This window comes from Talpa occidentalis, unplaced genomic scaffold, assembly GCF_014898055.3.
Source record: "Talpa occidentalis isolate TD23 unplaced genomic scaffold, MPIMG_talOcc4v2.1 talOcc4.12, whole genome shotgun sequence".
Lineage (NCBI taxonomy): Eukaryota > Metazoa > Chordata > Mammalia > Eulipotyphla > Talpidae > Talpa > Talpa occidentalis.
Genome location: NW_023601212.1, coordinates 32,133,978 through 32,159,990, shown reverse-complemented (window position 1 = coordinate 32,159,990; position 26,013 = coordinate 32,133,978). Strand labels below are relative to the sequence as shown.

Below are 26,013 nucleotides of genomic sequence, written 5' to 3'. Positions count from 1 at the left end.
ATAAAAAGGCACAGGTACTCCATGCCAGAGGAGTACCTGTTTTCTATCATACATGTCAGAAGCAAACCACAAAATTACTACTCCCTCTCTGGATGTGATCCCCCAAGTCACCTTGGAGACACTAGGCTGCAGGGAAATGCCTGAAGACATTGTTCACTGCCCTGCTTTCCCCCATCCTACACACACACACACACACACACACACACACACACACACACACACATGCACACACACACACACACACACACACACACAGAGTTGCCAGTCACCATATATTGAGTATAATCTCTCTAAGGTTAGAAACCCCTCCCTTCCTCCCATATGAGTATGGAGAGACAGAAATAAAATTTGTTTTTATTTTATTTATATTTGTCTAAAGGCACATTTGATCAGAGATTAAGAATCTATTAAGGATTAAGCATTTAACTATGTAGGTCAGTCATTAATGATTTTGAAGTTTTTTTCAAGTCTAAAAATAGCCATCAGATGGATATGTTATTATAGTCATTAATTCTTATTGTTTTATTAGGTTATTTTCACATTTTTTGCTATTGTAGGTAGCCCTATGTTTTATATTCTTGGCATAAATCTTCCTCTGGAGAAACTGCTTGTAGATGAACTACAACAATCCAAGATATGTGTTAAGGCATAGTGCTGAAAAGCTTGGGTTTGGGTGTAGTGTGGATGTCTGAACCACTCATCATTTCCTCAAACAGGATGATCTAGAAAGAAAAAAAAAAAGGTTAACAGTAAGAAAGGGTAAGTCTACTCAATACAGGATGAGAATGACACTGCAATTTCATTTTAGGGATGAGAGCAGAACTGAATGTTTTTGAGACATGAAGACAGGGGCTGACTCACCTCATTGTCTTCTGGATGAAGCCAAACACCAGGGAGGTAAAGTGTTTCCTGAGGTCCAATATTCCAGTATCGCCCAAGGTGACGTCCATTGATGAACACAGATCCCAATTTCCAGTCCTGGAAGGGATAGAGGATTGAGACATGGAAACAGATTCACATTGGGAAGGTAAAACCTAAGGCACTTGGGCAGTGAGAGCGAGGCTGAAACGCCTGATGACACTGAATGTGAGAGTGAGTATAGAGTAGAATCTGTTCTAGAAGTTCTACCCTGCTATCTAGGCTAGGGATGACAGAGAACATGAACCAATGCTGCCTGCTAATGCTATTGTTGTTCCTGCTGGGTGATCTATAATGTTACATTATTTTTTTAAGCAGATCTTTTGCTTCCAAAAATAAGTGCTGGGTAATAGAAATTAACATTACTGCTGACAACAGCTATAAAAGCTATATAATATTTTAAACTCTACTTACAATACAATAACAAATTACAGAACCACCAACTCAGAACAGAAATTGGAGAGACAGGAAGACACAGGCAGTTTCTCCAATAGCCAGACCTGTTTATTCAGGAAAAGATGGCTGATATGCTGAGCAGAGCTCAATGTGCAGCCAAATCAATGGTTAAATAAAAAGTAAGATGCAAAATCTATAAGCACCCATCTAAAGAATTTTTAAAGAGAAAGCAGATAACCTTTAAGAGAGAAAGTAGAATAAACAAAATAGTAAAGGTAATGGCAGAAATAAAACATAAAACAAATGAACAATATAGTAAGAGTCACAGCCAAAAACACGCATCCTTTGAAAGATTAATAAATTGGTAATGTTTTAGATGAGACATATCAAGAAAAGAAATGTTACTACAGATGATGTAGACATTAAAGAGAAATAATTTAAGTGCAGTACATTTGAAAATTTAGATTAAATGGAAAAATTCCCAGAAAAGTATGTTTTATCAAAACTAGCTTTTAAAGAAAAGGATAATTCAAACAGTACATTTAATCTTGAAGGAATTTAATTCACACTTACAAACTTTCCCACAAAGAAAATGTTTTAGATGTTTCCACTAATGAAATGTGCCATATATTAAAGAAATAATACCAGTTTTATAGAAACTGTACTTTCCAAATCACTTATGAGTATTCAAAGTTGGTACGAAAATCTGACAAGAGTATCTCAGTCAGTCATGAATACAGACACACAAAAAAGTCTTAATTATTTATAATAGTCCAACACTGGAAAAATACAAATGTCTATCAACAATAGAATGGTTAAACAAGTATGACATATTTATAAAATGGAATTTTATACACAGTGAAAGGAAACAAACCATTACAACATCACTAAATAAGTGGTTGAATCTCACAATGCCAAACAAAAGAAGCCATATAAAAAAAAGAGATGGAATGTAAAATTCAATTTACATGAATTCAAAAGAGGAAACACTGGACTGAAATATTAGGAGTCAAGACAGTGGTTACTTTTGGTGGGGAAAGGGGCAGTGATTGGAAAGGGTGCTGATAGTGTATTTTTATGTCAATGATAATTATATAGTTTTTACTTTGTGAAACTATATAATTTGATAATGTACTGATTTGTATGTTTACATTTTTGTGCATTTATGCTATCTATGTTTGTTTATAAATAAAAGATATACTTGATAAAAATTATCCCCCAAAGGGCCTCCCCGGTAGCACAGCGGAGGAGGACAACAATGTGAAGCTGTCCACAGCCTCTGTAGCGCGATTTCTGGCCAGCCAGGGAGATTCCCAAATGGTGCGGCAGACCTCTCTGCTGCGCCCGCTGCTCCCCTCAGCAGTGCTTTTGGTCCGTCTGCCCCCCACTCTGTCTCTGGTGAATTCTCTCATCCTCCCATGCCTCTGGCCTGTGCCCCAGCTATTGTATAAATAAATAAATAAATAAATTATCCCCCAAAGGCAAGGTGCAGAATATAATTTATGATATAATCCCACTAGTATTAAAAGTAAGTTTAGGCAGAATTATAAATGAAACCACACAAGCTGTTGGCAATGCTTGGTTCTGTGGAGTAGAGAAGAATTGGAGCAGCAATGGGTTTGAAGAACATCCACTATCGGCCTTCTCCACTCCATTACTTTAATTTTTCCACTGATGTATCAATGAATTTTACACTTGATGTATTGTTTTAAACAGTGGCTGAAATTGGGACATTAGAAATGTTGAAAGGCTTAGTTTGAATTGAAGAATAGAAAGGGAATTATTCCTTCCAGGAACACTATGGTTTTACTTGAAGATTCTTTAAAAAAGAATAGGTGATTGGAGTGCCAAAAGAGGGTGGCTCACTTACTGGTAGACTCAGGAAGGTGTCCATGGGAGAAGAGCCAGTCTTCAAGATTCCAAGGTAGAAAGCAGGGCCCACATATTGTTGTGGGACAGGCCTCCAGGCAGCAGTGCGGAGCCTGGAAGAAGAACCAGTCCTTGAGGGAGAGGAATGCAAAGCCCCTTCCCAGCTCTAGTTCCAGTATTGATCCCTGGGTTCCTACACAGGGACTAGGATGCTGTTTCAGTGGCTGTATCAGACTAGAAGCCTTAAATCCTGGAACATACCTCTCAAAGAAGCTTGTTTTCATTTCCAGAGAATAGATAGTGAAATCTTTCAGAAGAACTCTATTGATGACAACAGATCCAATTAATCCTGAAGGTGGGAGATAAAAGTAAGAATATGAACAGGGCCTGAATGATTGTCTCCAGGGTCTGGGACAAAGAAATGCAGACTGTGTACTTTGTGATAAAGGCTCAACCAAGAGGGGCAAACATTTCACCAGTTATCATGGAAGGGTTCTTGATGTATGCTTGCATGCCACCAAGAGAGTTACTCACTTAGTATTAGAACTTTCTCTTAAATTTCCAAAAGGAACTCCAGGACAAACCAGCACCCAATGTAACTGCTGCACTCTCCTACCCTAGAGAACTAGAGAGGGCAGAACAAGGAAGGGCGATAGTGTTTGCATCTTTGGCCCTAGGACCTATGTATCCCTCTGCCTGGGGGGTTCATTTTGTCCTCTGAACAAACACAGCTCCAATGTTAGGGTCCAAGTAACCATACAGAGGGATTATAGCCTGTATCTCACACCTAAAGCCCACCTTTCCGTTCATGTTGCATTTGCCATGAATAATTGATTCGTCCTTGATTTTCCACCAGGATCCTTAGAAGTTGACATTCCTGCATGAGATATAACTGCTTGTAGGACTACATGGCCTTGTAGAACTTTTACTCTAGAACCCATTCTTCTCTTCAAATCCCAGATGGGAGAAAAGGAGGCTCTAAAGTCCCATAATCCTCCCTCCCTCAGAAGAATCCTTTGAGTGCATGTTCCATGCTCAGTATTTCTTTTCTTCTGCTGGTCTGTCTCAGGCAAGGCAGAGGGACTCAGGTGTGTCTTGGATCAGAGACCTGATCAGAGTCTGATGATTGACTCAGGGGCTAATGGAAAAATTCCATTCACACAAAAGCATGGGTTTTGTGGCTCCATGTATCCAAACATGGGAGATGCAGCCATGCTTATAGCCCTAAAAGCTCCCCATTGGGACCCTAAATAAGGAATAATAACAAAGTCGTTTTGTAGATAAAGCTATGCTTGCATTTCAAAGGTCTCTTGAGCTACATACCTTGATTTTAGGAATGTGCAATTTCTTTATAGTAGCATCCATAAATCCTATCAAGGTTTCATTCACAAACACCTGTAAAATAAGAGCTGGTGTTGACCAATAGGCCCACCGGAAGAAAGGGAGATGAGAAACTCAGGTTTAGGGAGGGAGGGTCATTATAAGAGACTAGCCTTGGACCTTTTCTGGGTCCAGGAAACTGACTGGGAGGCCACAATGAACTTAAGTTGTAATAAAACAGAAAGCAAATATCTTTGGCTTGACTTTATAGTCCCAATGCCTGTCACATAGTAGTTGGTAAAAATGACAAGTGGTAAAGGTAACCAGTGAATAACCTCTCCAACAGTTAGTCTGAATGTTCCACTTACCTACATAGACAGCCTGCTGACCCCTACCTGTGCTAAATCGTGAACCTCAGCATGAAGCTGACCTCCAGAGCAAATGTGAGTCTCATAAAGTATGAATCCATAGGACTGACCATTTCCATTGTTTATCGGAAGATTCTCCATGTTCATTGGTCTATTCGATATCACTGGCTGTGAGCGAGACATGGCAGAAACAGGAACCAGGTGGTGAAAAGTCAGGATCCTTTTTCCTAAGACCCATGTCACTTTCCCCAAGAGTTCTTTGGATAAGAAATACTAAAATATATGTTATGTGATGATTTTCTTGTGCTTTTTATCTCCACTGGCCAGGAAAATTAGGGGGTCATAGGGGCATGATAGAGAAAACAATTGCGGTGAGCATGAGACTTAACAGAGTGGTAAGTTGTATTTTAACATAATTGATGGTGAGTATAGAATTGTGTACTAAGCCAACATTTATTTAGCATCTACATGGGACAGTCACTACTTTTTCTCTAAATCATTGATAGAAGTAAAAACCAATATGAATTGAAGAGTTAACATTTTTCAACAATTTTCAGCTCTCTTCAATAGAGTTCAGTGATTTGGCTCAGTTGACGGTGGAAAGGAGTCATAAATTCTGTTTCATGGGTTCCTCCTGACCCAGCCTGACCCTTCTGGATCAAGGGGCCAAACATAACATTCACCAAACGAGGTCATCTGAACTTCCCACCTCCATCCACTTTTCAAATTGAAACCCTTTCACAGTTCACCAGAAGGAACTTAATTATGATTCCTCTCCCCAGGGTTCTACATTTGGACCAATGCAGATGAGCTTTCATATTTCCCAGTAAAAAGGCCTTGAAGGAATCTCTACTCCTTGGCCTGAGTCATCTCCCTGTTTCTCCTATGGTCACCACCTTATTCCGGTGCCCAGCCAGTACTCACCTCACTTAAGTACTGAAGCACATCCCACAGTGGCAAGTAGAGGGATGGTTTCACAACGGGATACTGAGTCTTGAGAGTAGACTGAGGTAAGGGAGGCAAGGGGGCTGCTGTAATGAGAAGGGCCATAGGTGTGAAATACCTGAAATAATTGCCACCATCTCCACGTCTCCCCCTTCCTCCCAACGAACTCTCTATCCCAGTGTCCACAGGAGAAATGGGTCCTATCCTAGCTTATGGATAGACTTCTCCAAGCAATAAAAAATAGCAGCGACTAAGTTGGAGCCATTTGTAGACACAGGTAGCTGATAGATACAGGCCTGCCAGAGCTGGTATTGATCATAGCTTGGGGGCTCTTAGGGAGCCAAAACTTTACTTTATACCCTATGGCAGCACCGGTGGTTATCCACTTTCTAGGACATAATAGATGGTTAATTAAATTTATTAAATAAATAGGATAACTTTTGCTATTGTATATGAGGATATTATGTCATACGTTATAATATGAGCTTTACAAATAGTAACTTAATCTTCCCAATCATTGTAGGAAACTAATGTCTTTGTCTTCACGTTTCAGTGAAGAAACAAGCTAAGGCTTAATAAAGGACTATAAAACACTCAAAACAACATAGTTTTAAGTAGGAAAGCCGGATTTGCTCTTACTCTTAAGAATTCCATTATGTTTCTGCCCACAGTGAAATCCTTCCCTTTCCTTGTCCTTCCTCTATATAAAATGGTTGCTGAGTACCTAAGCTAGCTCCAAAGAGTTTCCGAAGCTTGAAATACTTTTCAGTATAATCCCCAGCCTCTGTCAGCACAGCATCATAGTCTGCAAGACACCAGGGGGTTGTCACTGTCCACGATTATCCACAACATGTCCTGTTTCAGCTCTTCTGGCGTGAGTTGGGTCAGGCCCCCAGAGGGAGGCAGAAGAAGACACATCTTCCCCAGGCCCAAGAGGGGTCGATCCCAGGCTGGGGTGTCCACTCCTAGGAATAAACCCCACTCCCCTCCTGGGCTGCCATAGCACTGGCCTCACTGGAGGCTTCCCCAGCACTGGGCTTAACCTTCTGTTCACTTACTGGGCTTAACCTTCTGTTCACTTTCTAATGGACCCTGTCTTCCTTCCTCAGTCTGGATTTCCCATCTGTGCCCATCGATGCCCATAGGGCAGTCCCCATTTGCAGCCTCTCTCTCTTAGAAGGTCCAGATCAAACATCTGGTGCACAGGATGAGTGGAGCAGAGCTCTAGGTCACAGGCAGTGCTGTCTACTGCAGCAACAGTCTGCAGGGGGTAGTATGAACCCCCATCACAGAAGAAAGGAAAACAGACAGGAAAAATCTCACAGCTCAGCATAGATTATAGTTCAAGAGTCCAGTGATGCCAGTGGTTCTCTCCAAAGCTCTGGCACCACCTAGAAGGTACTAGAGGTGACTATACCAGTGAGCACTTGCCATAGCTAGTGGTAACACCTTTGTGCATCCCATAATTTGTGGCCCCGTTTATGAAACCGAAGTTGGTTCCACCATGGAACATATACGCATTGAAGGAGATCTCTAAGTTGATAAACTCAGACACAGTGTTTTCAACATCTGTAGAGGAGGGAGATGAGAACATAGAAAAAAGTAAAAATTAAAAGACTCTCTGAAATTTTATCATTTCCATCCCTACTCCCACTTTCAATTAAATTGCTTTTCAATAATTTGTCTTTTAACCTCCACTAAGATTCTAACTAGAAAATGAGTAGAATTAACCAGAACTGCTCTAGGAAACTTTTCCTTAGGAAACGAGTTTAGGAATTTTTGTCAGTATCAAGAACCTTTAAAAATATATATTTTCCCCAGAGTATGAACATAATTTGACTCCAAACTATTCACACATCATAGGGTTGATGAGAGAATGCATTGATGAGAGAAGATATTAAGAAACATGGCCTGGTGCCTGACATACAAGGGATGAGAAAACCTGGTTGTTTATTATCAGCTTGTTTATTAGTAGCTTGTTTATTTATTATCAGCCCAAATCAAACTTTTCTTGGTTACCCAGTAGTTTTCAATGGTTTTCTTTTCATCAGTTACAAGTGAGCTTATTTCTGTAATAGCAAAATATCTTTAGCATCAAAATCCTTTTATTAACAACTGCCAAGCACTGTTCTGAGTGATTTGTATGCATTGCCACATTTAATCTTCACATAACCCTGTGAGGTGAGTTACTATGTAACACTTTTCCATGAAGATATTGAGACTCAGAAGTAGAGGATACTGTCCTGGCTCCTGCATCTAGTGCTGCAGAGCTGGGATTGGAATCATGTCTCCTTGGCTTCAGGACCCACGTTCTCAACCATCATTGTATGCCGTGCCCTGATAATTACTACCACTTATTGGACAGTTGCAGAGAAACGGCTTTGCATTTTCTAGGATGATTAAGATTTCTAGCAAATGCATCGCCTCTTTCATAGATGTTATCTTTTCAGCAACCCTCTCAGTGATGGGCTGCCAGCCTCCATAGATCTGCCCCAGACTTTTTTTTATCACTGCACCTGTCTGTTTGCTTCACAGCAGTTTGTCAGATGTGGAACTACATGCTGAGTGCTTTATTTCTTAACAATCTGGCAATTCCACTACATTACAAGCTCCCTGAGGGTAGGGAAAATTACCTAATTTTTATGCACCAGTATACCCTCTCTGCTAGCCAAGTTTCTATACCTAATAGTGTTGAATGAATAATTGAGGTTGATTGAAATGAGAAATGTGTGAATAACCCATGACTTAGCATCATCTCTACTTGGGGTCAAAGACTACAAAACACTTACCTTTAGCACTTGTACTCATGTGTGCATACCCCCATGTGTCGAACCAGCCAACCCAGTATTCCATAATCAAAATGGGCTTATTTGGCTAGAAACAAACCACATCAAATACTCAGTCCAAAAAAAGAGAAAAGAAAAAATCAGAAGCACTGAATACAACAGGTGAGCATTCAAGGACTCATGCTTTTTGCTTTGCCCAATTTAGCACTTACTCCTCATCCATCCCGCCTACTACTTGTAACCTTGCCATCATATGCAGCATTCATTTCTCCACTCCTAAATACTCATGTCCTCCAGGGCCTCCCTGGAGGCGCAGGTGGTTGAGCTGTGAAGCTATCCGCAGCCTCTGCAGCACGGGTTCTATCCCGGCCGGCCAGCGAGAATCCCACATGGCGTGGCAGACCTCTCCTGTCTCGTCTGCTGCTCCCCTCAGAAGTGTATTTCATCAGTCTGTCTATTCTGTTCCCCACTCTGTCTCTGGTGAATCCTCTCACCCGCCCACACATCTGACCTGTACCCCGGTTCTTGTATAAATAAATAAATCTTAAAAAAAAAAAACTCATGTCCTCCAGACTCCTTACAGATTTATGTTCCTCCCTGCCACCCCTGGATAGCACCTTCAGTAATCCCAGCCTTGTCATATGCGAGGCTGGTGTTGCAAGAGTCTGCTTTGTGTGCACAAGGATCTGATGGCAATTCCTCAAGTAGAAATTAAGGCCAGGAGGTTGCACTGGCACCACTCAAATCCAGGTGTGAGCCAAACTATCTGATACTAGGTTATAGAACTTTGAAATTAGTGAGAAAAGGAAATAAGATTAATAAGTTCTTTAATTAAAAGGTGCAAAGGAAAGAGTGGGACACTGGAGGCAGTAAGCAGCAAGCTCTGATTCACTAGAGGGCCAGCTCTGCAGGGATGGAAGAAGGCCTCTGGCATGAAGGGAATAGCGGTGGGGCTGAGGCTGGGAGTAAAACCTCGAACCCAGCCACACCAGGCAGTGTAGGCCATGCCATGGATGTGGATATTATCCAGGCACAGGAGAAACTCAGGAAAGTGTGTTAAGAAAAGGAAACCTTGGGCCTCCCCTGGTGGTGCAGCGGTTGAGCGCTGGGCTGCGAAGATGCCCGCAGAGGTTTGATCCCCGGCTGCTGGCGAGGGTCCCACATGGTGCGCAGACCTCTCCTGCCATGCCCGCTGCTCCCCTCAGCAGTGTACTTCATCAGTCTGTCTGTTCTGTTCCCCGCTCTGGCTCTGGTGAATTCTCACACCCTCCCGCACTTCTGACTGTACCCGGTGCTTGTATAAATAAATAAATAAATAAATCTTTAAAAAAAAAAAAAAAAAAAAAGGAAAGGAAACCTTAATCATGTTCAGCCTGGAAGAGCTCTCCCAGCTGTTCTGTGGAGAAAGGACACACTCCCTGAAGCAGGGGCACTGATCAGTTCACCTTGGTCACTCTCAATGGGTGACCCAGTGCAAGGAAACCAGGAGCTACTCAATCTGGGTTTGTTAAATGAATTCCTGTCGAGTAGACAGTCATTCAGTCCCATTGTCTGCACAGCCTGGCTAAAATCCTGGTGTGAGTCCTCCCTCAGCTGTGTGTAGCCCAGTTCTGAGCTCTGCCCTCACAGGGACAAGAACATCCTCTCCCTCTGATTTTCCTCCCAAAGACGCCTCGCTCCTCTCTGGTCACCACCATGAGGTGCTGCGCTAACAGGTGAGAGAAGCAGGAGCTGTTCCTCATTTCTTGTGCCCAAAAGTCAGAAACTCCCCAAACCTTGGGACCCAGCTGAAGGCCCAGGGAGGGGCTGCAGGCTTCCTGTCAAGCCTCTGGTCCCCAAGCCTGCCAGGCCAGCTACACAGGCATGGGGGCGGAGGAGGGGGGAGAGATGATGGCAAAAGAGGTGCAAAGACTCTTCAGCTCTAAAATGTTCTTACCTGAAGCTTATGAAGCTGCTTGAACACATTCTTATGTAACGTGTTCATATTGATGGTGGCCAGCACTGCAGAGACAGGGAGACGTGCCCCATGAGGCTCTGTGCCCACGCTGCTAGGAGGGACAGAGGCCCACGCCTGCACACAGAGGGGGGTTTGCCAAGAGGTAAAGACAGCAAGAATCCATGTGCATCCCACTTTGCAATGCACAAAATGCTATTATGTCCATCATCACATCATTGGATACTTGGACAAGATGATGTAGGGACAGTGGAAATTAGACCCTTTTTTGTGCAGAAAAGTGGAACAGATCAACTTATTAGGGCCAAAATTGAATGCCTGTTTCCCAACCCCGGTTCCATGAAAAGGAGGGAAAGATCCACAGAAAGGAGGCAAGAACAGAGGGACATGGAACTTGAGCTGAGGACGACCTGATACATCATTCCATCACATCAGCATCTCAAGATTCTGTTCTGGATTGTTCTGCTACTTTCTTATGTAGAACCCTCTGAATCTCAGACTATTGAAGACCCTGGATAGGGGGTTGGCCTAGGCTGGCTCCCTAATGCTTCACTCCTTGGCTTCTTTGTGTGGTTCTCTATTTGTGTGGGAAGACCCAAATCTTGACTGATTCTTAGCCACACCCTTCTTAGCCACAGAAAAATAAGATGGAAAGCTGTCCTGCAGACAGAGCTCATGACTACTGTGTGAAGACAAGAGGAGCAAGGTAAAGAAACTGAGTTGGGATGTGAGCCTTTCTCTTTGACCTTGAGTCCTCATCTGCAACAATATCAAATTTCTGGGGTTCACTTCAATGTAATGGAAAAGAGAGGTTCAAGACACACATGATTCTTACTGAAATGTGTTCAAGATTTAAACTGGCTACCTGAGAGCCTCCGTTCTCCCTGAAAACAAATTTAAATCAGTACCTCCTTTGATGGAGCCTTTTTGCAATTCTTTTTCATTGTCTGAGGTCAAGAGCATCTCCACAATCCCTCTCTTGAGCATGGCCTATTGAGAAAATTAAACAAAATGAACCCACTTTCCTTCCTCCCATGAGAGGAGGAAATTGTGAAAGAAATACAACTGGGTTGACAGAACAGCACGTGGGCTGGAGAGAGGTTTCAGTTTGGATCCTGCAGGACACTGGGCATCACCATCTGGCTCAGCCTGGTGTTTCTCCCAGAGCTGACCACCAACAGCAGCTGAGTGCAGGCTCCAACACCTCAGGGTCATAGCCATGAGAGAAGCACAAGGCTGAGTTTTGCCTCATGCCCTGGGAAGCACTGTGCAGGGAGAGAAACGCTCTGTGCTTGATGGGAGTGGCTGAGTCTGTGGGTCCTAAGGAATATCAGAGATAAAGTTCACAAAACACAAGGCCCACTTGGCACTGTCAAAGGAAACGAGGATGCCAGTGAAGGCTTTGGAAAGGGCACAGGGAGCAGATGGAGGGCCAGGGTCCTGTGTGTCTTTGTGACCATTGAGTCATTTCTGGGTCTGGGGTGGGGTTGATTTGGCACATTTTAAAAATCAGGAAAACATAATGCCAGCTGAATGAGGCTGATATCTGCCCCCCGAGGAGGGTCAGGAGGAGACAACTCACAGGTCTCGTGCAGCTGCAGGAGCGACAGCCACATGTCAGGAGCTCCAGCCTCTCCCAGCCCATCCTTGAGGACAGAGATAGCATGGGAGCCCTGCCTCCTGCTTGGCCACCTGGAAGGAGGTCCAGGTTTTCCTTTATTAGCTTTGAAAGTCAGGGACACATAGGGGCCCAACCTGCAAAAGGGACGCCAGCAGGACTGCAGGTCCAAAGCCCTAGGCCAGATGGAGGAGCAAGAGCAACAGAAGAAAAGTGTTTAGTTCTACAGGTCAGAAAGCTGCAAGCTGACCGCTGTCATCTCTAAGCTCATGATTTCTTGACTGTGGCTGTGGATTCACCAACCCCCAGGTGGAATGAGAACTGTGGGGCATAGAGATAGCCATGAAAGTGATCCTCTTTTAACGGTCTGTTTTATCTCATCATAAAGTTGTTCAAGTGACATCCTGATTGTATTGACCATATTGTAGATTCACAGAAAAACTGAACTCAGTCTCATAGATTCTCATAACCCACAGGGCCTAACAGAGTTGCCCAGGCAGTGGGAACGCTGGAAAAGAGACAGGTTGAGAAAGGACGCATGTATATGTGGAGACCAAGTGTTTCTCACCTTTTGAAGATAAGGCATGTACTCTTCATCCTTCCCAAAAGAACCGTATTCATTCTCTACCTGCACGGCAATGATGGGGCCGCCCCTGTGGTACTGAGACAAACAGATGAAGATGCGGAGTGAGGAAGCCACCCCAGCAGACAGCCAGGAGTCTCTGGATTTGGCGTGGGACGCTTTGTGATCCAACTTGGCATTTGGGTGATCTGTCGCCTCACAGCTGCTTAGTCACCCCAGGGACTTAGGTTCCCATTAAAATTCCACCTTTCCTAGTCTTTGGAGATAAGTGACCCTTACAGTTTTGCCTCTTTCTCTTATGAATTGGCTACTTAAATGCAACATCTCAAGCCTGCAAACTCTTCCACATCCACCCAACAAGTGGGTGGGGGATGCCACCCCTTCTTCCTTTCTCATGCAAATGCCACCACACACACACACACACACACACACACACACACGCACGCGCGCGCGCGCGCACACACACACACACAGGCAGAGGCCCCTGCCTCGCACCACCCGCCCAGGGCTTTCTACACTGTTCCCTCTCCCTACTGTGCTTTCCACCTTTCCTTCCAAACTGATGGGCTTTGTCATCATGGAAATGCACTAGGCACCCTCAGATCAGAGAGAGGAGGAGGTGGGGAGGAGGTGGAGCGAGAAAGGGAGAGAGGGAGGGTGCTCCAGCATGGACCCCTGCAGCTCCAGTCTCCCGGCTCACTCTCCTTGGGAGCCCTTCCTGAAGGAGTTAGCAGTTGCCCACACTCGTATTCTCTGCTTCTCACTTTTACCCCTCTCTTCAAGCAGTAAAGCTGAAAGATGGAAGCGGTAAAGCTTCCATCCCATTGTGCCACTTAAACCATCAACATTGGTCTAGTTTGCTGAAAGTAGAACATTTTTCAATGTTTAATTTCTCCTTCCATGCTCAGGACGACTTCTTCTTGAGGCCACCCCACACCACTGAGGATGGAGTGAGCCAGGAATGGGTCATTCCACATATTTCCACTGCCCCCAGAGAAAATGCTGATTTTATTTTATTTTTAATAATAAGTTTTATTTTTATATTCCCCATACAATTGCAACCCCCTTATTTTGACCCCAATCCCTCCCCTCCCGCCCTCTACCCCCCATAGAGTGTCTCTGGTTCATAGTTGTTTGTTGATTTTGATTTTCACTTTCTTATAGTTATTCATTTTCCTGGTCCCTTATTTAAGTTTTCTAGATTCCTGCTATGAGTGAGACCATCCGGTATTTTTCTTTTTCTTTCTGGCTTATTTCGCTGAGCATGATCCCTTCCAGCGCCATCCATGTTGCTGCAAATTGCATGTGTTTATCTTTTTTGATTGCTGAGTAATATTCCATGGTGTATATGGACCACATCTTCTTGATCCAGTCATCTATTTTGGGGCATTTGGGCTGTTTCCAAAGCTTAGCTATTGTAAATAGTGCTGCTATAAACATAGGTGCTCTTTGGAATTGATGTTTCTGTGTCCTTTGGGTAAATACCTAGGAGTGGAATTGCTGGGTCATATGGAAGCTCTATGTTTAGTAGGTCCAGAAATCTCCACACAAGAAAATGCTGATTTTAAAGTGAGAGCAGTGTTCCCCAAATTAGTGATTAAATGAATTATGGTAGATCCATATTATGGAATGCTGTTAAGCCATTAAGAAGAAAGCAGTGTGCAACAATATATTTTCAAGTAATCAAAGAGAAATAGCCAATGGGAAGTGTATGTTTTTATGTTAAAAGTGTGTGTGTGTGTTTTCTAAATTCCTAAATAAGGGACCAGGAAAAAGACTAATTTTAATAAAGTAAAAATCAAAATCAACAAGCAACTATAAACCAGAGACACACTACTGGGCGGGGAGTTGGGGGGAGTGGGGAAGTAGGATCAAAACAAGGGGGGCGGGGTAGGAATTGTATGGGGACTATAACCAAGATGAAAATGCATACATTGTACAAAAATGAAAAATGATGTAAAAATATCTAAAATAAAATATATATATTAAAAAACTTTAAAAAATAATTTTAAAAAGTGTATATGTGTGTGTATAGATCTGTATAATCTCTGGAAAAACACACAAAAAAATCTGTAATATTGGTTGCCTCCTGAAAAGACAACTGAATGGTTTGGGACAAGGTGAAGGGGAGCCTTTTTATTTCACCATTAATCCTTTCATTCTCTTTTGAGTTTTCTCACCACATGTTTGTATTAACTGTTTAAAATGACAAAGATAACTCACAAGTAGAAATAAGCCTAATAAGTTGTGACTATCAAGTACATTCAGGTCAACCACCACCCGAAACCTTTGTCATCGTTGTCTTGGACGCTGAGTGTCTTTCTAGAAACCCTGGGGTGGGGACTGTACTCAGATGAGGACCTGGAATTCAAAATTGTAAGAATCTCAGCTTTTGTGCTCATAGAGACCAGGTGTAGCCTATTCTGTGAAGTTGTCAGAGCAAACCACTTTCTGAAAGCAAATGTAAGCAAGACTGAAAAGGTAACTCACCCACCTGGAGAGGGACCACTCTGGGGATCAGGTGATTGAAATACTTATCAACTGCCTCCACAAAGCCCTTTTCAGTTGTTCTCAGTATCACCTTGGGGTCCCGCAGTAACCAGCTGGGGACGCAAGAGGACCAGTGTTTGAGACAGGAAGACAGGAGAAGGGGGAGGCCGGGACCTGAGTGGACAGCCAGCCTCTCTTTGCACCATTTTAGGTCTTTTGAGCTCCATGGTCCAGGAGAATGCAAAGGCCATGAAAATTTACCCAGTGAGCTTTGGGGAACATCCCCACAGACTTTGAGATTTGGAAGGAAAGATACTGTCTCTGACACTTCTCACCCAGGAAGTGCTTTCAGTTCTGTCAAGGAGCCCGTGTCTTAGAGGTGTCTCAGCCTTTCAGGGTACACTGGGTTCCATCCTTCTCTAGATCATTTAAGAATTTTCCTTCAGCTCATAGGCCATGTTTCCTCTAAGACCTAGACGTCAGGGCCTCCCCAGTGGCCCAGCGGGTTGAGTGCCATGCTATGAAGCTGTTCACAACCTCTGCAGTGTGAGTTTGATTTCTGGCCAGCCAGGGAGATACCCACATGGCACAGCAGACCTCTCTTGTCTCACTGGATGCTCCCCTCAGCAGTGTTTTTGGTCCTTCTACCTGTTCTGCTCCCTGCTCTGTCTCTGGTAAATTTTCTCAACCTCCTGCACCTCTGTCCTGTACCCCCATTCTTGTGTAAATAAGTGATTCTTAAAAAAAAAAAAATTGCTTAGACTTCAACACAGAGTAGGAGCTGACCAGCCAGTGAGCCTGAACCTGCCCCACTCCCCTGATCACTTGTAATGTTCAGGTCAGGGATTGGGAGCAGGTAGTACAGTGATTCACTACCTCTCTAAAACAGCCACTCCCCACAAGGGGAGACCAGGATCATCATGGAGAACAGCAAAGCCTTTCCCCATTGCAGGGCATAAAAGTGCTCACCAGAGGGACAGCCTGGGACCAGCAGAGACCCCATCAGCTTGCAGAGAGAACAAAAGAGTTGCAGGGATGCTCGCCCTGATCCTTAGCTGCCTGAACTGAGGGCCAGCATCACAGATGAGAGAAAAAGGCAAAGAGAAATAAGAAGGAAGGGGCAGCTGGAGCACTTAGTGCAGCAGGGAAGCCACCTCCTGGGATAGAATAGGATAAGATAAAGCAAATCCCAAGTCAGCAGAACAAGCCCAGATCTCTCCCTTCTAGCCTGGAAGCTTCTCTTCCAAAGAGAAGAGAACAGAGGTGGGAGGCATCCCCTCCTGTGTGAAGAGGGAAGAGTGTGGTCAGTCTCAAACTTCCTCCCCTGCCTCTCCCTGCTTTGGCCTGGTGCCCCATGCTCCAAGACCAACATCTCAGGTCCCTGGTCTGTGACACAGGGATCCCAATCGACCCGTGCCTCTCCACAGTGTCACAGCAGCAGCTGGTGATGTGTGCTAATTCTGCAGGCGTGGCTTCCTTGCAGAACTGAAATAACCTCCTAAGTGTTCAGATGATGCATAAAGCGTGTAACACGCTGCAAGACACAGAGCCCGTGCTCGCTGTTATTAGATAGTGTTCTACCTTTAAATCAGCAAAATACGTATTGCTGCCAGAACCCTGGACCTGGCTCCACTCACCTGGGCAGGCCCCCGAGGTCGATCTCACTGCAGATGTAGGGGCCCGGACGCAGAATCACCCACAATCCAATCTCTGCAGCCATCAGGATAAAGGCCCTAGGAAGGTCAGTGTCAGCAGCCCTCGGGACTCCAGAGCAGAGGGTGGGGACCAACTCAGCACACGGCAGGGTGGGAGCTCCACCAGCGAGGGGGAGGTCACCACCTTCTCCCATAGAGCAGGGTCTCCCACCTCCCATTACAGGCCCAGTGGGGCTGAGTTCTCACCAGCTTCCAGGCCAGGACCAACAATGCAGCCCCCCTGGGGGTGTGAGAGGAACCTGGACCCCAACAATCTGCTTGCTACCCAAGAGGGACCAGCCCTGTTCCAGCCCAGGTGGTTGGAACCCCTTGGTCAGCAGTGCCCACACTGGGGACTGGGCACCCCTCGGCTGCATTGAAGAGGTCCCGGCTCAGAGGCAGCAGACCCCGAGTCCTGGGAGCAGCAGGGCTACAGCTGCCGAGCATCTGGGTCCTGGGTACAGACCTTTCACTGAGTCCTGAGGACACACTCCACAGCCCAGGCTCTAGCTAGTCCAGGCCCAGAGCCCAGATGCGTCTGTGATTCCTGATCCACCCCAAGGAGCCCGCCACCCCTCTTCCAGCCCCGGGTGGGTGGCGGAAGCAGCAACAGCACGTACTCCAGGTCCAGGTTCCCAGAGAAGTCAAATTTTCCTCTTTCTGGCTCATGGAGGTTCCACGGGACATAGCTGGGATGGAAAAGAAAGAGGGACAATAAACATCATTGTCTTTCTCCAGTTGCTAGGTCAGCCCCAAGCCCATGCCCAAACCTGGGATAACTCTATTTTGGAATAAATTGAAGTTTCCAATGGCAATTAAACCTGCATTACATGAACAGTGATCATTTTCAATAGTCCCCTCTTCAATTACCCACTGTGGACCAAGCCACCAGATGATCTTACAACCCTAGATCCTTGGATTAATACATAAATTACCCCACTCACTGCTCAGTCTCTGTATTATCCATGAACAATAGAAAGAAAAGGACTACAACACAAGCATCTGTACATACTCAACCAATTATTGCTAAGAATTAAGGAAAATAAGTTTATGGAAAGAGCTTCAGTGAGGGTAGTGGAGGCAGAATAAAGAAAGATACCACCTGTAGACCTTAGCAAAAAGGATCCCTGTTAGGGGTCTCCCCCATAAGGCTAGCCCTACAGGACCAAATAGTCATGTGTAAAATTTTATTAGGTGATGTTTTTAATTAGGCGACTCTCTTTTCAGTGTGTCACCAACAAAGTTTCTGAGTTTTGCGCCCCAATCTCATTCTTCTCATAAACCCTATGACACAATCTTGCACAGTAAAGGAATTTTTAAAAACGCAAATGTTGCATTATGACAGAACTGATGCTATTTTAACTTCTTTTGTTATGAGGAAGTATTAAAAGTGGTTTGCTAAACACTTTAAATATGCATAATAAAGTTTATAGCTATACACTGAGAAAATGGAATAAAGATTTTACTAGATGACGCTTGTGACTTACTGTAAAGAAAATTACTGGAAGAAGTTGAAGAGAAAAAGATGAAAAATATATAAATGAGACAAAATTATTCTAATACTCTTTAATTAGCAGGCAAAATGAATTTGAAGACAAAAAAACTCACAGGTTCATGTGGAAAGGCACCAAATAATAATAAAATGAATGACCCATCAATAAGATATAATAATCATGGCCTTCTGTGTACTCTTTGAAACATGGCTTCAAGGAGAAGCATACTGAGCCAGAGAGGAAATGGGCAATCCACAGTCATAGTAAAAAGATAATGGCAAAATAAACGTAAGGATATAGAATTTGAACAAGATAATTAAAAGTCTGGATCTAATAAATGCATAGAGAACCCAATAGCCAACAAATAGAGCATACACATTCTTTTTTTTTTAATATTAAATTTTATTTTTATATTCCCCCATACAATTGCAAACGCCCCATTCTGACCCCAATCCTTCCCCTCCCGCCCCCCACCCCCCAAAAAGTGTCTCTGGTTCATAGTTTTTTGTTGATTTTGATTTTCACTTTCTTATATTCATTTTCCTGGTCCCTTATTTAAGTTTTCTAGATTCCTGCTATGAGTGAGACCATCCGCACATTCTTTAAAATCACTGAAATGGTTGTAAAATGGTTGTAAAATACAAAATAAATAGCATTAAATTAAAAAAATCTACAACACTTAGGCCATGATCCAAAGACAGATGCAATTAATTTAGAAAAGTATACTTTACTAAAAACAGCAGAAAGAAAAATAAAACAGAAAGCATGTCCCCAAATAGTTGATGTGATCAAAGAAGAAACAATGAAATTTATGAGATGTTTGAAACCAAATGACTTTCAAAGCACTATGTATTAAAATGTGTGGGATATATAGCCAAAGTAGTACTTAGAGGTACATTCACATCTTTGAATGATTTAGAAAACAGAAGCCTGCAACGAAAATGAGCTAAATATCCAATTTTAGCAGACAAGGAGGAGAAGGAGAGCCAAATAAAATAGAAGGGGATTATTCATAACTCAGAAATTGTGAAATAGAAAACAAAATTATATAAAGAGGTTTAATAGAGTGATAAACTAATTCTTTGCATTCAAAGACTCAAATTTCAAAGACAAGAAATCTTTGAAAAGACAATCTTTGCAAAGACAATATTGAGTGAGAAAAAAAGAAGGAAAAAACCCAAAACACAATGTGATGTGTGGCTTCTGAGAAAGAGAGGATAATTTTTTAAGTCCCAGTTAATCCAAAAGAAGGAAAGAAAGTAAAAGAAGATCTATAGAATAAAGATCAGATATACTCAAAAGGAAATAAAAAAACATGGCTTAAACAATAATCATTCAAGAAAGTTATATTGTCCCAAAATTCACCTGACCATCACAAAAGATAGGGTTTTACAGGTATTAAGAAACATTCAGGGGCCTCCCCTGGTGGTGCAGCGGATGAGCGCTGGGCTGCGAAGCTGCCCGCAGCCTCTGCAGTGCTGGTTCAATCCCCGGCCGCCGCACCAGCTGCTCCCCTCAGCAGTGTATTTCGTCAGTCTGCCTGTTCTGTTCCCCGCTCTGGCTCTGGTGAATTCTCTCACCCTCCCACGCTTCTGACTGTACCCAGTGCTTGAATAAATAAATAAATAAATAAATAAATAAATAAATAAATCTTTAAAAAAAAGAAACATTCAGATAAAGATAATTCTTTTGTAAAATATTTTCAGTGACTAGAACGAGAAGATACAGTCACTTTGTGAGTTTAAGACTGATGTCAAACTGAACAAGACACTAAAGGAAATAAAACTAAATCAATCAGTTGTACTCATAAAAACACATATCTGAAATAAAACACTAGCACACCAAGTCTAGCAATCTGTGTGTGTGACACAAAAGTTCATGTCTCATAACCAAATAGAATTTATCCCAGAGCTGTGAGACCAATTTAACATCCAAAAAATCATCAGTGTAATTTACTGCTTTAAAGCAAGACTGGGGAAAAAATATAGTCCCTTCAATAATGCAGAAAACTTTCTCAATAAAACTCGACAATTATTTATGATTAAATTACTTGCATAGTAGATGCATACATTATCAGTTTACTGGCTCTCAGCTTCAAATTCTTCCTTTAGCATCAAACTCTGCATTTTCTCCTTTACAGTGAATACAATGCTTAGCTTTGCCACAAGAAGGGGGTAGAAGGACATTCAAGAGGAAAGGTTTCCGAATCCTGGTGCCCTTTTGCAGTTGTGTTCTTGCTGCCTGACTAATGAGTGCCATAAGAGGGTGAGGACATCATTGACTCTTTATTAAAAATTCAATATAAGTATAGTCATAACAACCAATGTAGAATTAACCCAGAAAGGCAAGAGGACTCAAATGTTTGGGAATTATCCAACTCAATTATACTTACAGATATAGACATTACCTTACATGCCCTGTAGTATTTTGCTAATATTTTCTGCTCTTTCCCTTTTTAGATTGTATGTTTGAGCTTCTCAGAACTGCCTTTAATTTTCCCAAAACCTGACCATAAAAATGACAGTGCTCTTTACTTAACAGTGACAAGCATCTCATCAAGAAGCAGAAAGATATATTCCACATCATAGAATGATAAAACAGGCCTTTGACATTGCAAGTCTGTACAAAGGGTTGTGGTGTTGTGAATGCAATAATCAGTCCCTAAGCAGAGTCCACAGTGATGAACAGTGACTGACTTGTTCTGCAGCCTCAAACTGTTGGCCTGACAGCTTCAGAGCATATTTCTGTTCTATGTGACACTGGGACAGAGTTTTTTAACCTTGCTTGGCCTGAGCTTTCTCCTCAACAGACCAAAGTGATGGCACCACCCACCAGGTAGTATTGCTCTTAGAGATGAGGTGAATTCATGCTTCTAGGATTTAGAACATGCCTGGCAGTGTGTAAATATGATGCACATTTTCACTGCAGAACTAAAATTGCCAATCTTACTTTATAGTGATAGATGTTTTGAGATTGGCATCTCTGTGCCCGGGTGATCATTCTACTCAGGGTAAACTTTCTGAGCTTTCCTCTGGCCTTCAAAAGCCCCATGCTCCCAGTGGTAACCACATACCCTTCTACCTGCAGCTTTACCAGTGCAACCTTGCACATCACCTTCTCTTGGCTCACTTCACCCAACTTTAACTGATCCCCAATTTTTTGCATTTTAGCGTGTTTCCAGAAATGGGTCTGTTACAAAGGAGATGCCACTATTCCTAATTCAAATATGATTTTCGCTCTGGCCTGGTCTTTACTTGGCCATCTGTGACCATTGCTCTGTGTGTGGGAGGCTTCAGTGGCACCCTCACAGCAATGGTACTTCTGCCTTGAGGAGACACCCACCCCGAGCACACAAGTTAACCTTTGTGTTCCCACACAATGGGAATTATACTATACATTGCACAGGAGGTTGGGAAGATTAAGTAATTTCATGAAAATCCTTAGCTGTCAGCACATTCTAAATACACACTGCCTTTGTCACTATGCACCCAGTCCTACTGCATAGCGTGTACCTTCATATTTAAAGTCTTCTGATTGGCTAAACTGGGTTTGTACTGTTTTTACCACCATCGTTGAATACATAAGCATGCCAGATGTCCTATTAGACACTTTTCACATAGATAAGGGTTTATCTCATGTAACCTTCAACATGAACTTATGAGGTGATTATATCTGTGCTCCTTTGCAGACAAGGACGCCAGGGCTGGGACTGAGGACCAGGTCAACTGACAGTAGATCCCTGGCTCTGCATGCTGAGCTGCAAGTGTTCGTTCTCTTTATGCCATTAAACTTCACAACATGATACTGGCATTTCCTTCAATGTTCTTTTTTCATACTATTCTTCTTCTACCTGCTCATCTCCATATACATAATTTAAATTGTTTTAAAAACACCATCTATTTGTCTGTGCATATACTTGGAGCACATCATTAAACAAAGTGCCCCCAAGGAACCCAGAAATGCCCCCTTTGAAGATTCCTGAGAAAATCACTTACTCATTAACTCCTGCCCAATGTTTTGATTTCAGCAAACTAAGTAGGAGAGGTAAGTGACAGCTTGATGGTGAAACCTCCAAGTCACATGCTGGAAATAATTCAGCTCCCCTGAGCTCCCCAACCATAGCCTGTGAGCTCAGATTCAAATGCTGGAGCTCCTGTAGGTTAGCAAGCTCACAAAGGGCTTGGTCCAGCACTCACGTGGTGACAGTATTGAAGCCACAGGCTTGCAACTTCAGCAGGCGGTCCCGCCAGTACTCCCTGGGCACCCGGAAATAGTGGATGGAGCCCCCGAAGATCAGGAACTTTTGACCCTCCAGGGTGAAGTGTGGCTTACTCCCATCTCTGCTTTCAGTCTGGAGTCCCAGATATCGGTCCTTCAGCTCCAGAGGGGTCAGTTGACAGTAATTAAACCTGGGAATAGGAGGGGGACTGTGACAGAGTGGGGGGAGAAGAAGATGGAGGAAGAGGAGAAAGATACTGAGAGCGAGACTGGAGACTGCTGAAGTTCTCAGAACAAAGTTGTTCTTGTTGACAGGATGTGTTCTGTCCATGCCTCTGCATCCGATACTATTTTCTCTAAGGAAGGAGGCTCCCCCTTCAAGCAAACCTGATCTGGGATGGCTTCACTCCTTTATGTATACGATTCCCTTTATATTTTGCCCGGGGACCAAAACTGGATAAGATAAATGGCAGGAAAAACATGCACATGATTCTTTTCCAGGAGAGACTTGGGCTGAAAGGAGAAAAAAATGACAGTTGGCTGTGTTGAGCTGTAAGGAAAAGAAATTTTCTGGGTGGCAGGTTAGAGGCAAGAGATGTGGGAGAGGGCATGGTGGGCAGGTTCTGGGGCTGACCTCACACACAGGAAAGCTGGCCTTTACCCGGGTCCATTGAGGTTGCAGCACTACCAGTCCACTTGGGTCAGGACAGAATATTGGGGATGGACTTTAATTCCTAGGTGCTTACAGCCAGGCCCAGGAGAGGGTTGAGCCTTGGGGAAGTGGTCCTGGGAACAGATGTCAGAGAGGTAAGGGGCCTAATGATAGGGCTAAATACCCAATCCACTGGGTTTAGGAAGGACCCCACTACCAGGCAGCCAGAACACCTTGTTGGCAAGCACATCCTTTTTCCTTCCAAGTCTGGAATGCAGGCCCCTCAGCAGAGCTGTGACTAAGAGCCAGCAGCAGAGCTGGAGGAGAGACTTGAAAGGGGAGTTGGTGAGGGGAGACTGCAGATGTGGAGGGAGGGGAGTGTTCCAGTCCAAAGGTCCCTTGTCTCAGTTGTCCCAGGGCCCAGCCAAATAAATGCCGTGGGTGCTTGACTAACCCACAGAACACAGAGGGAAGTCTCAGGGCTCCTATGAAGGGCCCTTGTAGGGAGTGGGGCACAGGGAGGGATCAGGAAAAGGGATGGGGTTCAGGGAAGCCCATTCCTGGAAGGGCAGGATGGGCTGCGGACAGGGGACAGCTTGATGGTCACCTGAAGGGCAGCGACAAGGCCATCGCCGCAAGGCAGAGACGCAGATCCCGTGCCACTCTGGCCGCTTCTCCACAGCCCTGGATTTGCCCCAGCAGGACGTGGGGGCAGGGGCCACCTGTGAGCCACCAACACAACCGGGTGACCGTGTTGGGAGGCAGGGGACAGAGCCACTCACACACTGGGGTGTCCCAGCTGCCTGTGTGCGCATGGAAGTCTTTCAGTGGATGCAAGCAAGGTGGGAGGGTCTTGGGTTATCACCCTGACCTTGAGCCTCCTAAACTGCAAGCCACAGCCAGCTGAGAGAGAAAGGCAGTGGTGAGTGGGAGGAAAAGAGAACAACTAGCCTAGGTCATGTAATCAGAACAGGAACGTCTCATTCCACAAATTGAGCAACATTTCTTAGTAAGTGGACCTTGGGTTCCAGACAGCACCCTCAGACTAATGAAAGGGTGGAGCCTCAGTGACTGCCAGGCCCTGGAGTGGGTTGGGCATAGGGGGAAGCGTCCTGGGAACTGGTGTCAGAAAGGTAAGGGGCGTAGTGATATGCACGAACACCCAAACCGCTAGGTTATGGAAGGACCCTGCTACCTGGCAGCTGGAGCACTTTGTGGGCACCCACACCCTATTTCCTCCCAAGTCTGGAATTCAGGACCCATAGCAGAGCTGTGACTAAGAACCAGCAGCAGAGTTAGAATAAAGATTCCAGAGGGTGCAATGGATGCCCAGGCCAGGGACACAGGAGGCTGCCCTGGAGGTATGCTATCCCCAAACTGAATGTTAGTAAATGGCTGAGAATTGTCAAACAATGCAAAGTGAGAAGTGCCCTATTGCTGTCCGTGGAAATAGCTTGAAAAGTATCTCCATGGTATGTGTGAGAAATAGTTTGGAATTCTTTGGTTATAAAGTAGCAGGAAATAGGATTGGGCTGTGGATGCCATGCTAAGCATCTTGGGTCTGTTCCAGAGATTTCAAGCAGAAACCAAGTCAGATTTTAATTTTATAGTGATTACTTGACTACAAGAGTCAAGGGAGTCAGTGGGAAACAGTACACCATCCCAGTAGACCTGGTGGTGCTGTGAGGACAAGGGCCAGAGTTGTTCTTATGGTGGTGATACTCAGCAAGAGGAGGGATTAGATTCCAGAAAATGTGAGGTATAATTGATATCTCTTGGCTATTGACTGGATGATGTAGTACAGACAGGAGTCTGGGATGACCACCATGCTCCAGGCTTCTGTGAAGTGGGCAGATGGGCGTGACATTTATTGAGATGAGAAACACAGAATGATTGGCTTCGACCAGCAGGAGAAACGCAATGAACCCACTCTGGTTACATGCTAGATTTGAATTCCTGATGAAGAAGGGAAATCTGATCTTTTCTCTTTGAAGTCTTTGTTTTTCCTCTTCCATTTGAAAGAACAAATGTACATTATCTTAGTCATAAATATACTGTCTCACAACAAATTGGGACAATTCATCACATGATAGATAACTAATACAGAGCTTACAGCCAGTTGTGTCCCTTCTACCTGGGCACTCACTGCCGCAGCCCCACAGCCCCACAGCCTTTGTTCACTTCCTCAAGCTCCCAAGTTCTCTCTTATCCTAGACCTTTGAACATGCTGTTACTAGTGTTGGGATGGCTCCCCCTCACCTCCTCCTTCATGACGGACTTCTCTTCATCCTTAACCATTCAATGTCACCTCCTCAAGGTGACTTCTCTGACCATCCTAAATCTAAATAGGTACCTGGCCCTTTCAATTATATTACCGATGGCCCATCTTTTATTTTCTTAATAGCACCATTAGAATGTTTAATTATTGTATTTATTTCCTTGTCTGCTCACTTCTTTTGTTGTTTATCTCTTTCCCACTATGATGGGGATGTAGATAAGCAAGCTCCTCTCTGCATTCAAAAATTAATTTGCTAAAATCAGGCAGTGGATCCCATGGGGAGAACATCCAAACAAAGGGGCTTTCTGTCTTATGGCAAGTGAAGTGTTCACTTACAGAATGGTGGAGTGGCAGGGCATAATTAACAGCCTCATTATGACACTATCGTTCTAGAGTGGAAGGGCAGTAAATGCTCAGACAAGACAAATCAG

At 43.9% G+C, this 26,013-nt stretch overlaps 1 protein-coding gene across 3 annotated transcripts; it reads right to left on the bottom strand.

Moving 5' to 3' along the window:
- Positions 1 to 377: 377 nt before the first annotated feature.
- GLB1L3 (galactosidase beta 1 like 3) lies at positions 378 to 24,108 on the bottom strand. 3 transcript variants are annotated; one of them, XM_037505666.1, is made up of 20 exons: positions 23,912 to 24,108; positions 23,040 to 23,165; positions 22,631 to 22,861; positions 17,562 to 17,630; positions 16,885 to 16,980; positions 15,252 to 15,360; positions 12,743 to 12,835; positions 11,465 to 11,546; positions 10,539 to 10,603; positions 8,606 to 8,690; positions 7,248 to 7,385; positions 6,541 to 6,621; positions 5,796 to 5,902; positions 4,899 to 5,039; positions 4,507 to 4,578; positions 3,982 to 4,060; positions 3,445 to 3,532; positions 3,185 to 3,296; positions 862 to 978; positions 378 to 722 (listed from the first exon to the last, which is right to left on the bottom strand). In XM_037505666.1, the coding sequence occupies exons 1-20, from the start codon at positions 23,932 to 23,934 to the stop codon at positions 642 to 644; spliced, it is 1,995 nt and encodes a 664-aa protein (XP_037361563.1). In that variant the 5' UTR covers positions 23,935 to 24,108; the 3' UTR covers positions 378 to 641. The 3 variants fall into 3 exon arrangements, with proteins under 3 accessions (XP_037361563.1, XP_054549205.1, XP_037361565.1); XM_054693230.1 differs by lacking the exon at positions 6,541 to 6,621; XM_037505668.1 differs by lacking the exons at positions 8,606 to 8,690; positions 10,539 to 10,603.
- Positions 24,109 to 26,013: the final 1,905 nt, after the last annotated feature.

What these genes read in the sequence shown, in the direction of transcription:
- GLB1L3 (XM_037505666.1), bottom strand. Translation starts at nt 23,934, where the DNA reads ATGGCCTTGTCGCTGCCCTTCAG. An exon ending in GCCTTGTCGCTGCCCTTCAG is followed by an intron (nt 23,166 to 23,911) that starts GTGACCATCAAG and finishes TTCTCCTTTCAG; the next exon opens with CCCAAGTCTCTCCTGGAAAA. An exon ending in ACTCTTTGGAGCTAGCTTAG is followed by an intron (nt 5,903 to 6,540) that starts GTACTCAGCAAC and finishes TTCTCATTACAG; the next exon opens with CAGCCCCCTTGCCTCCCTTA.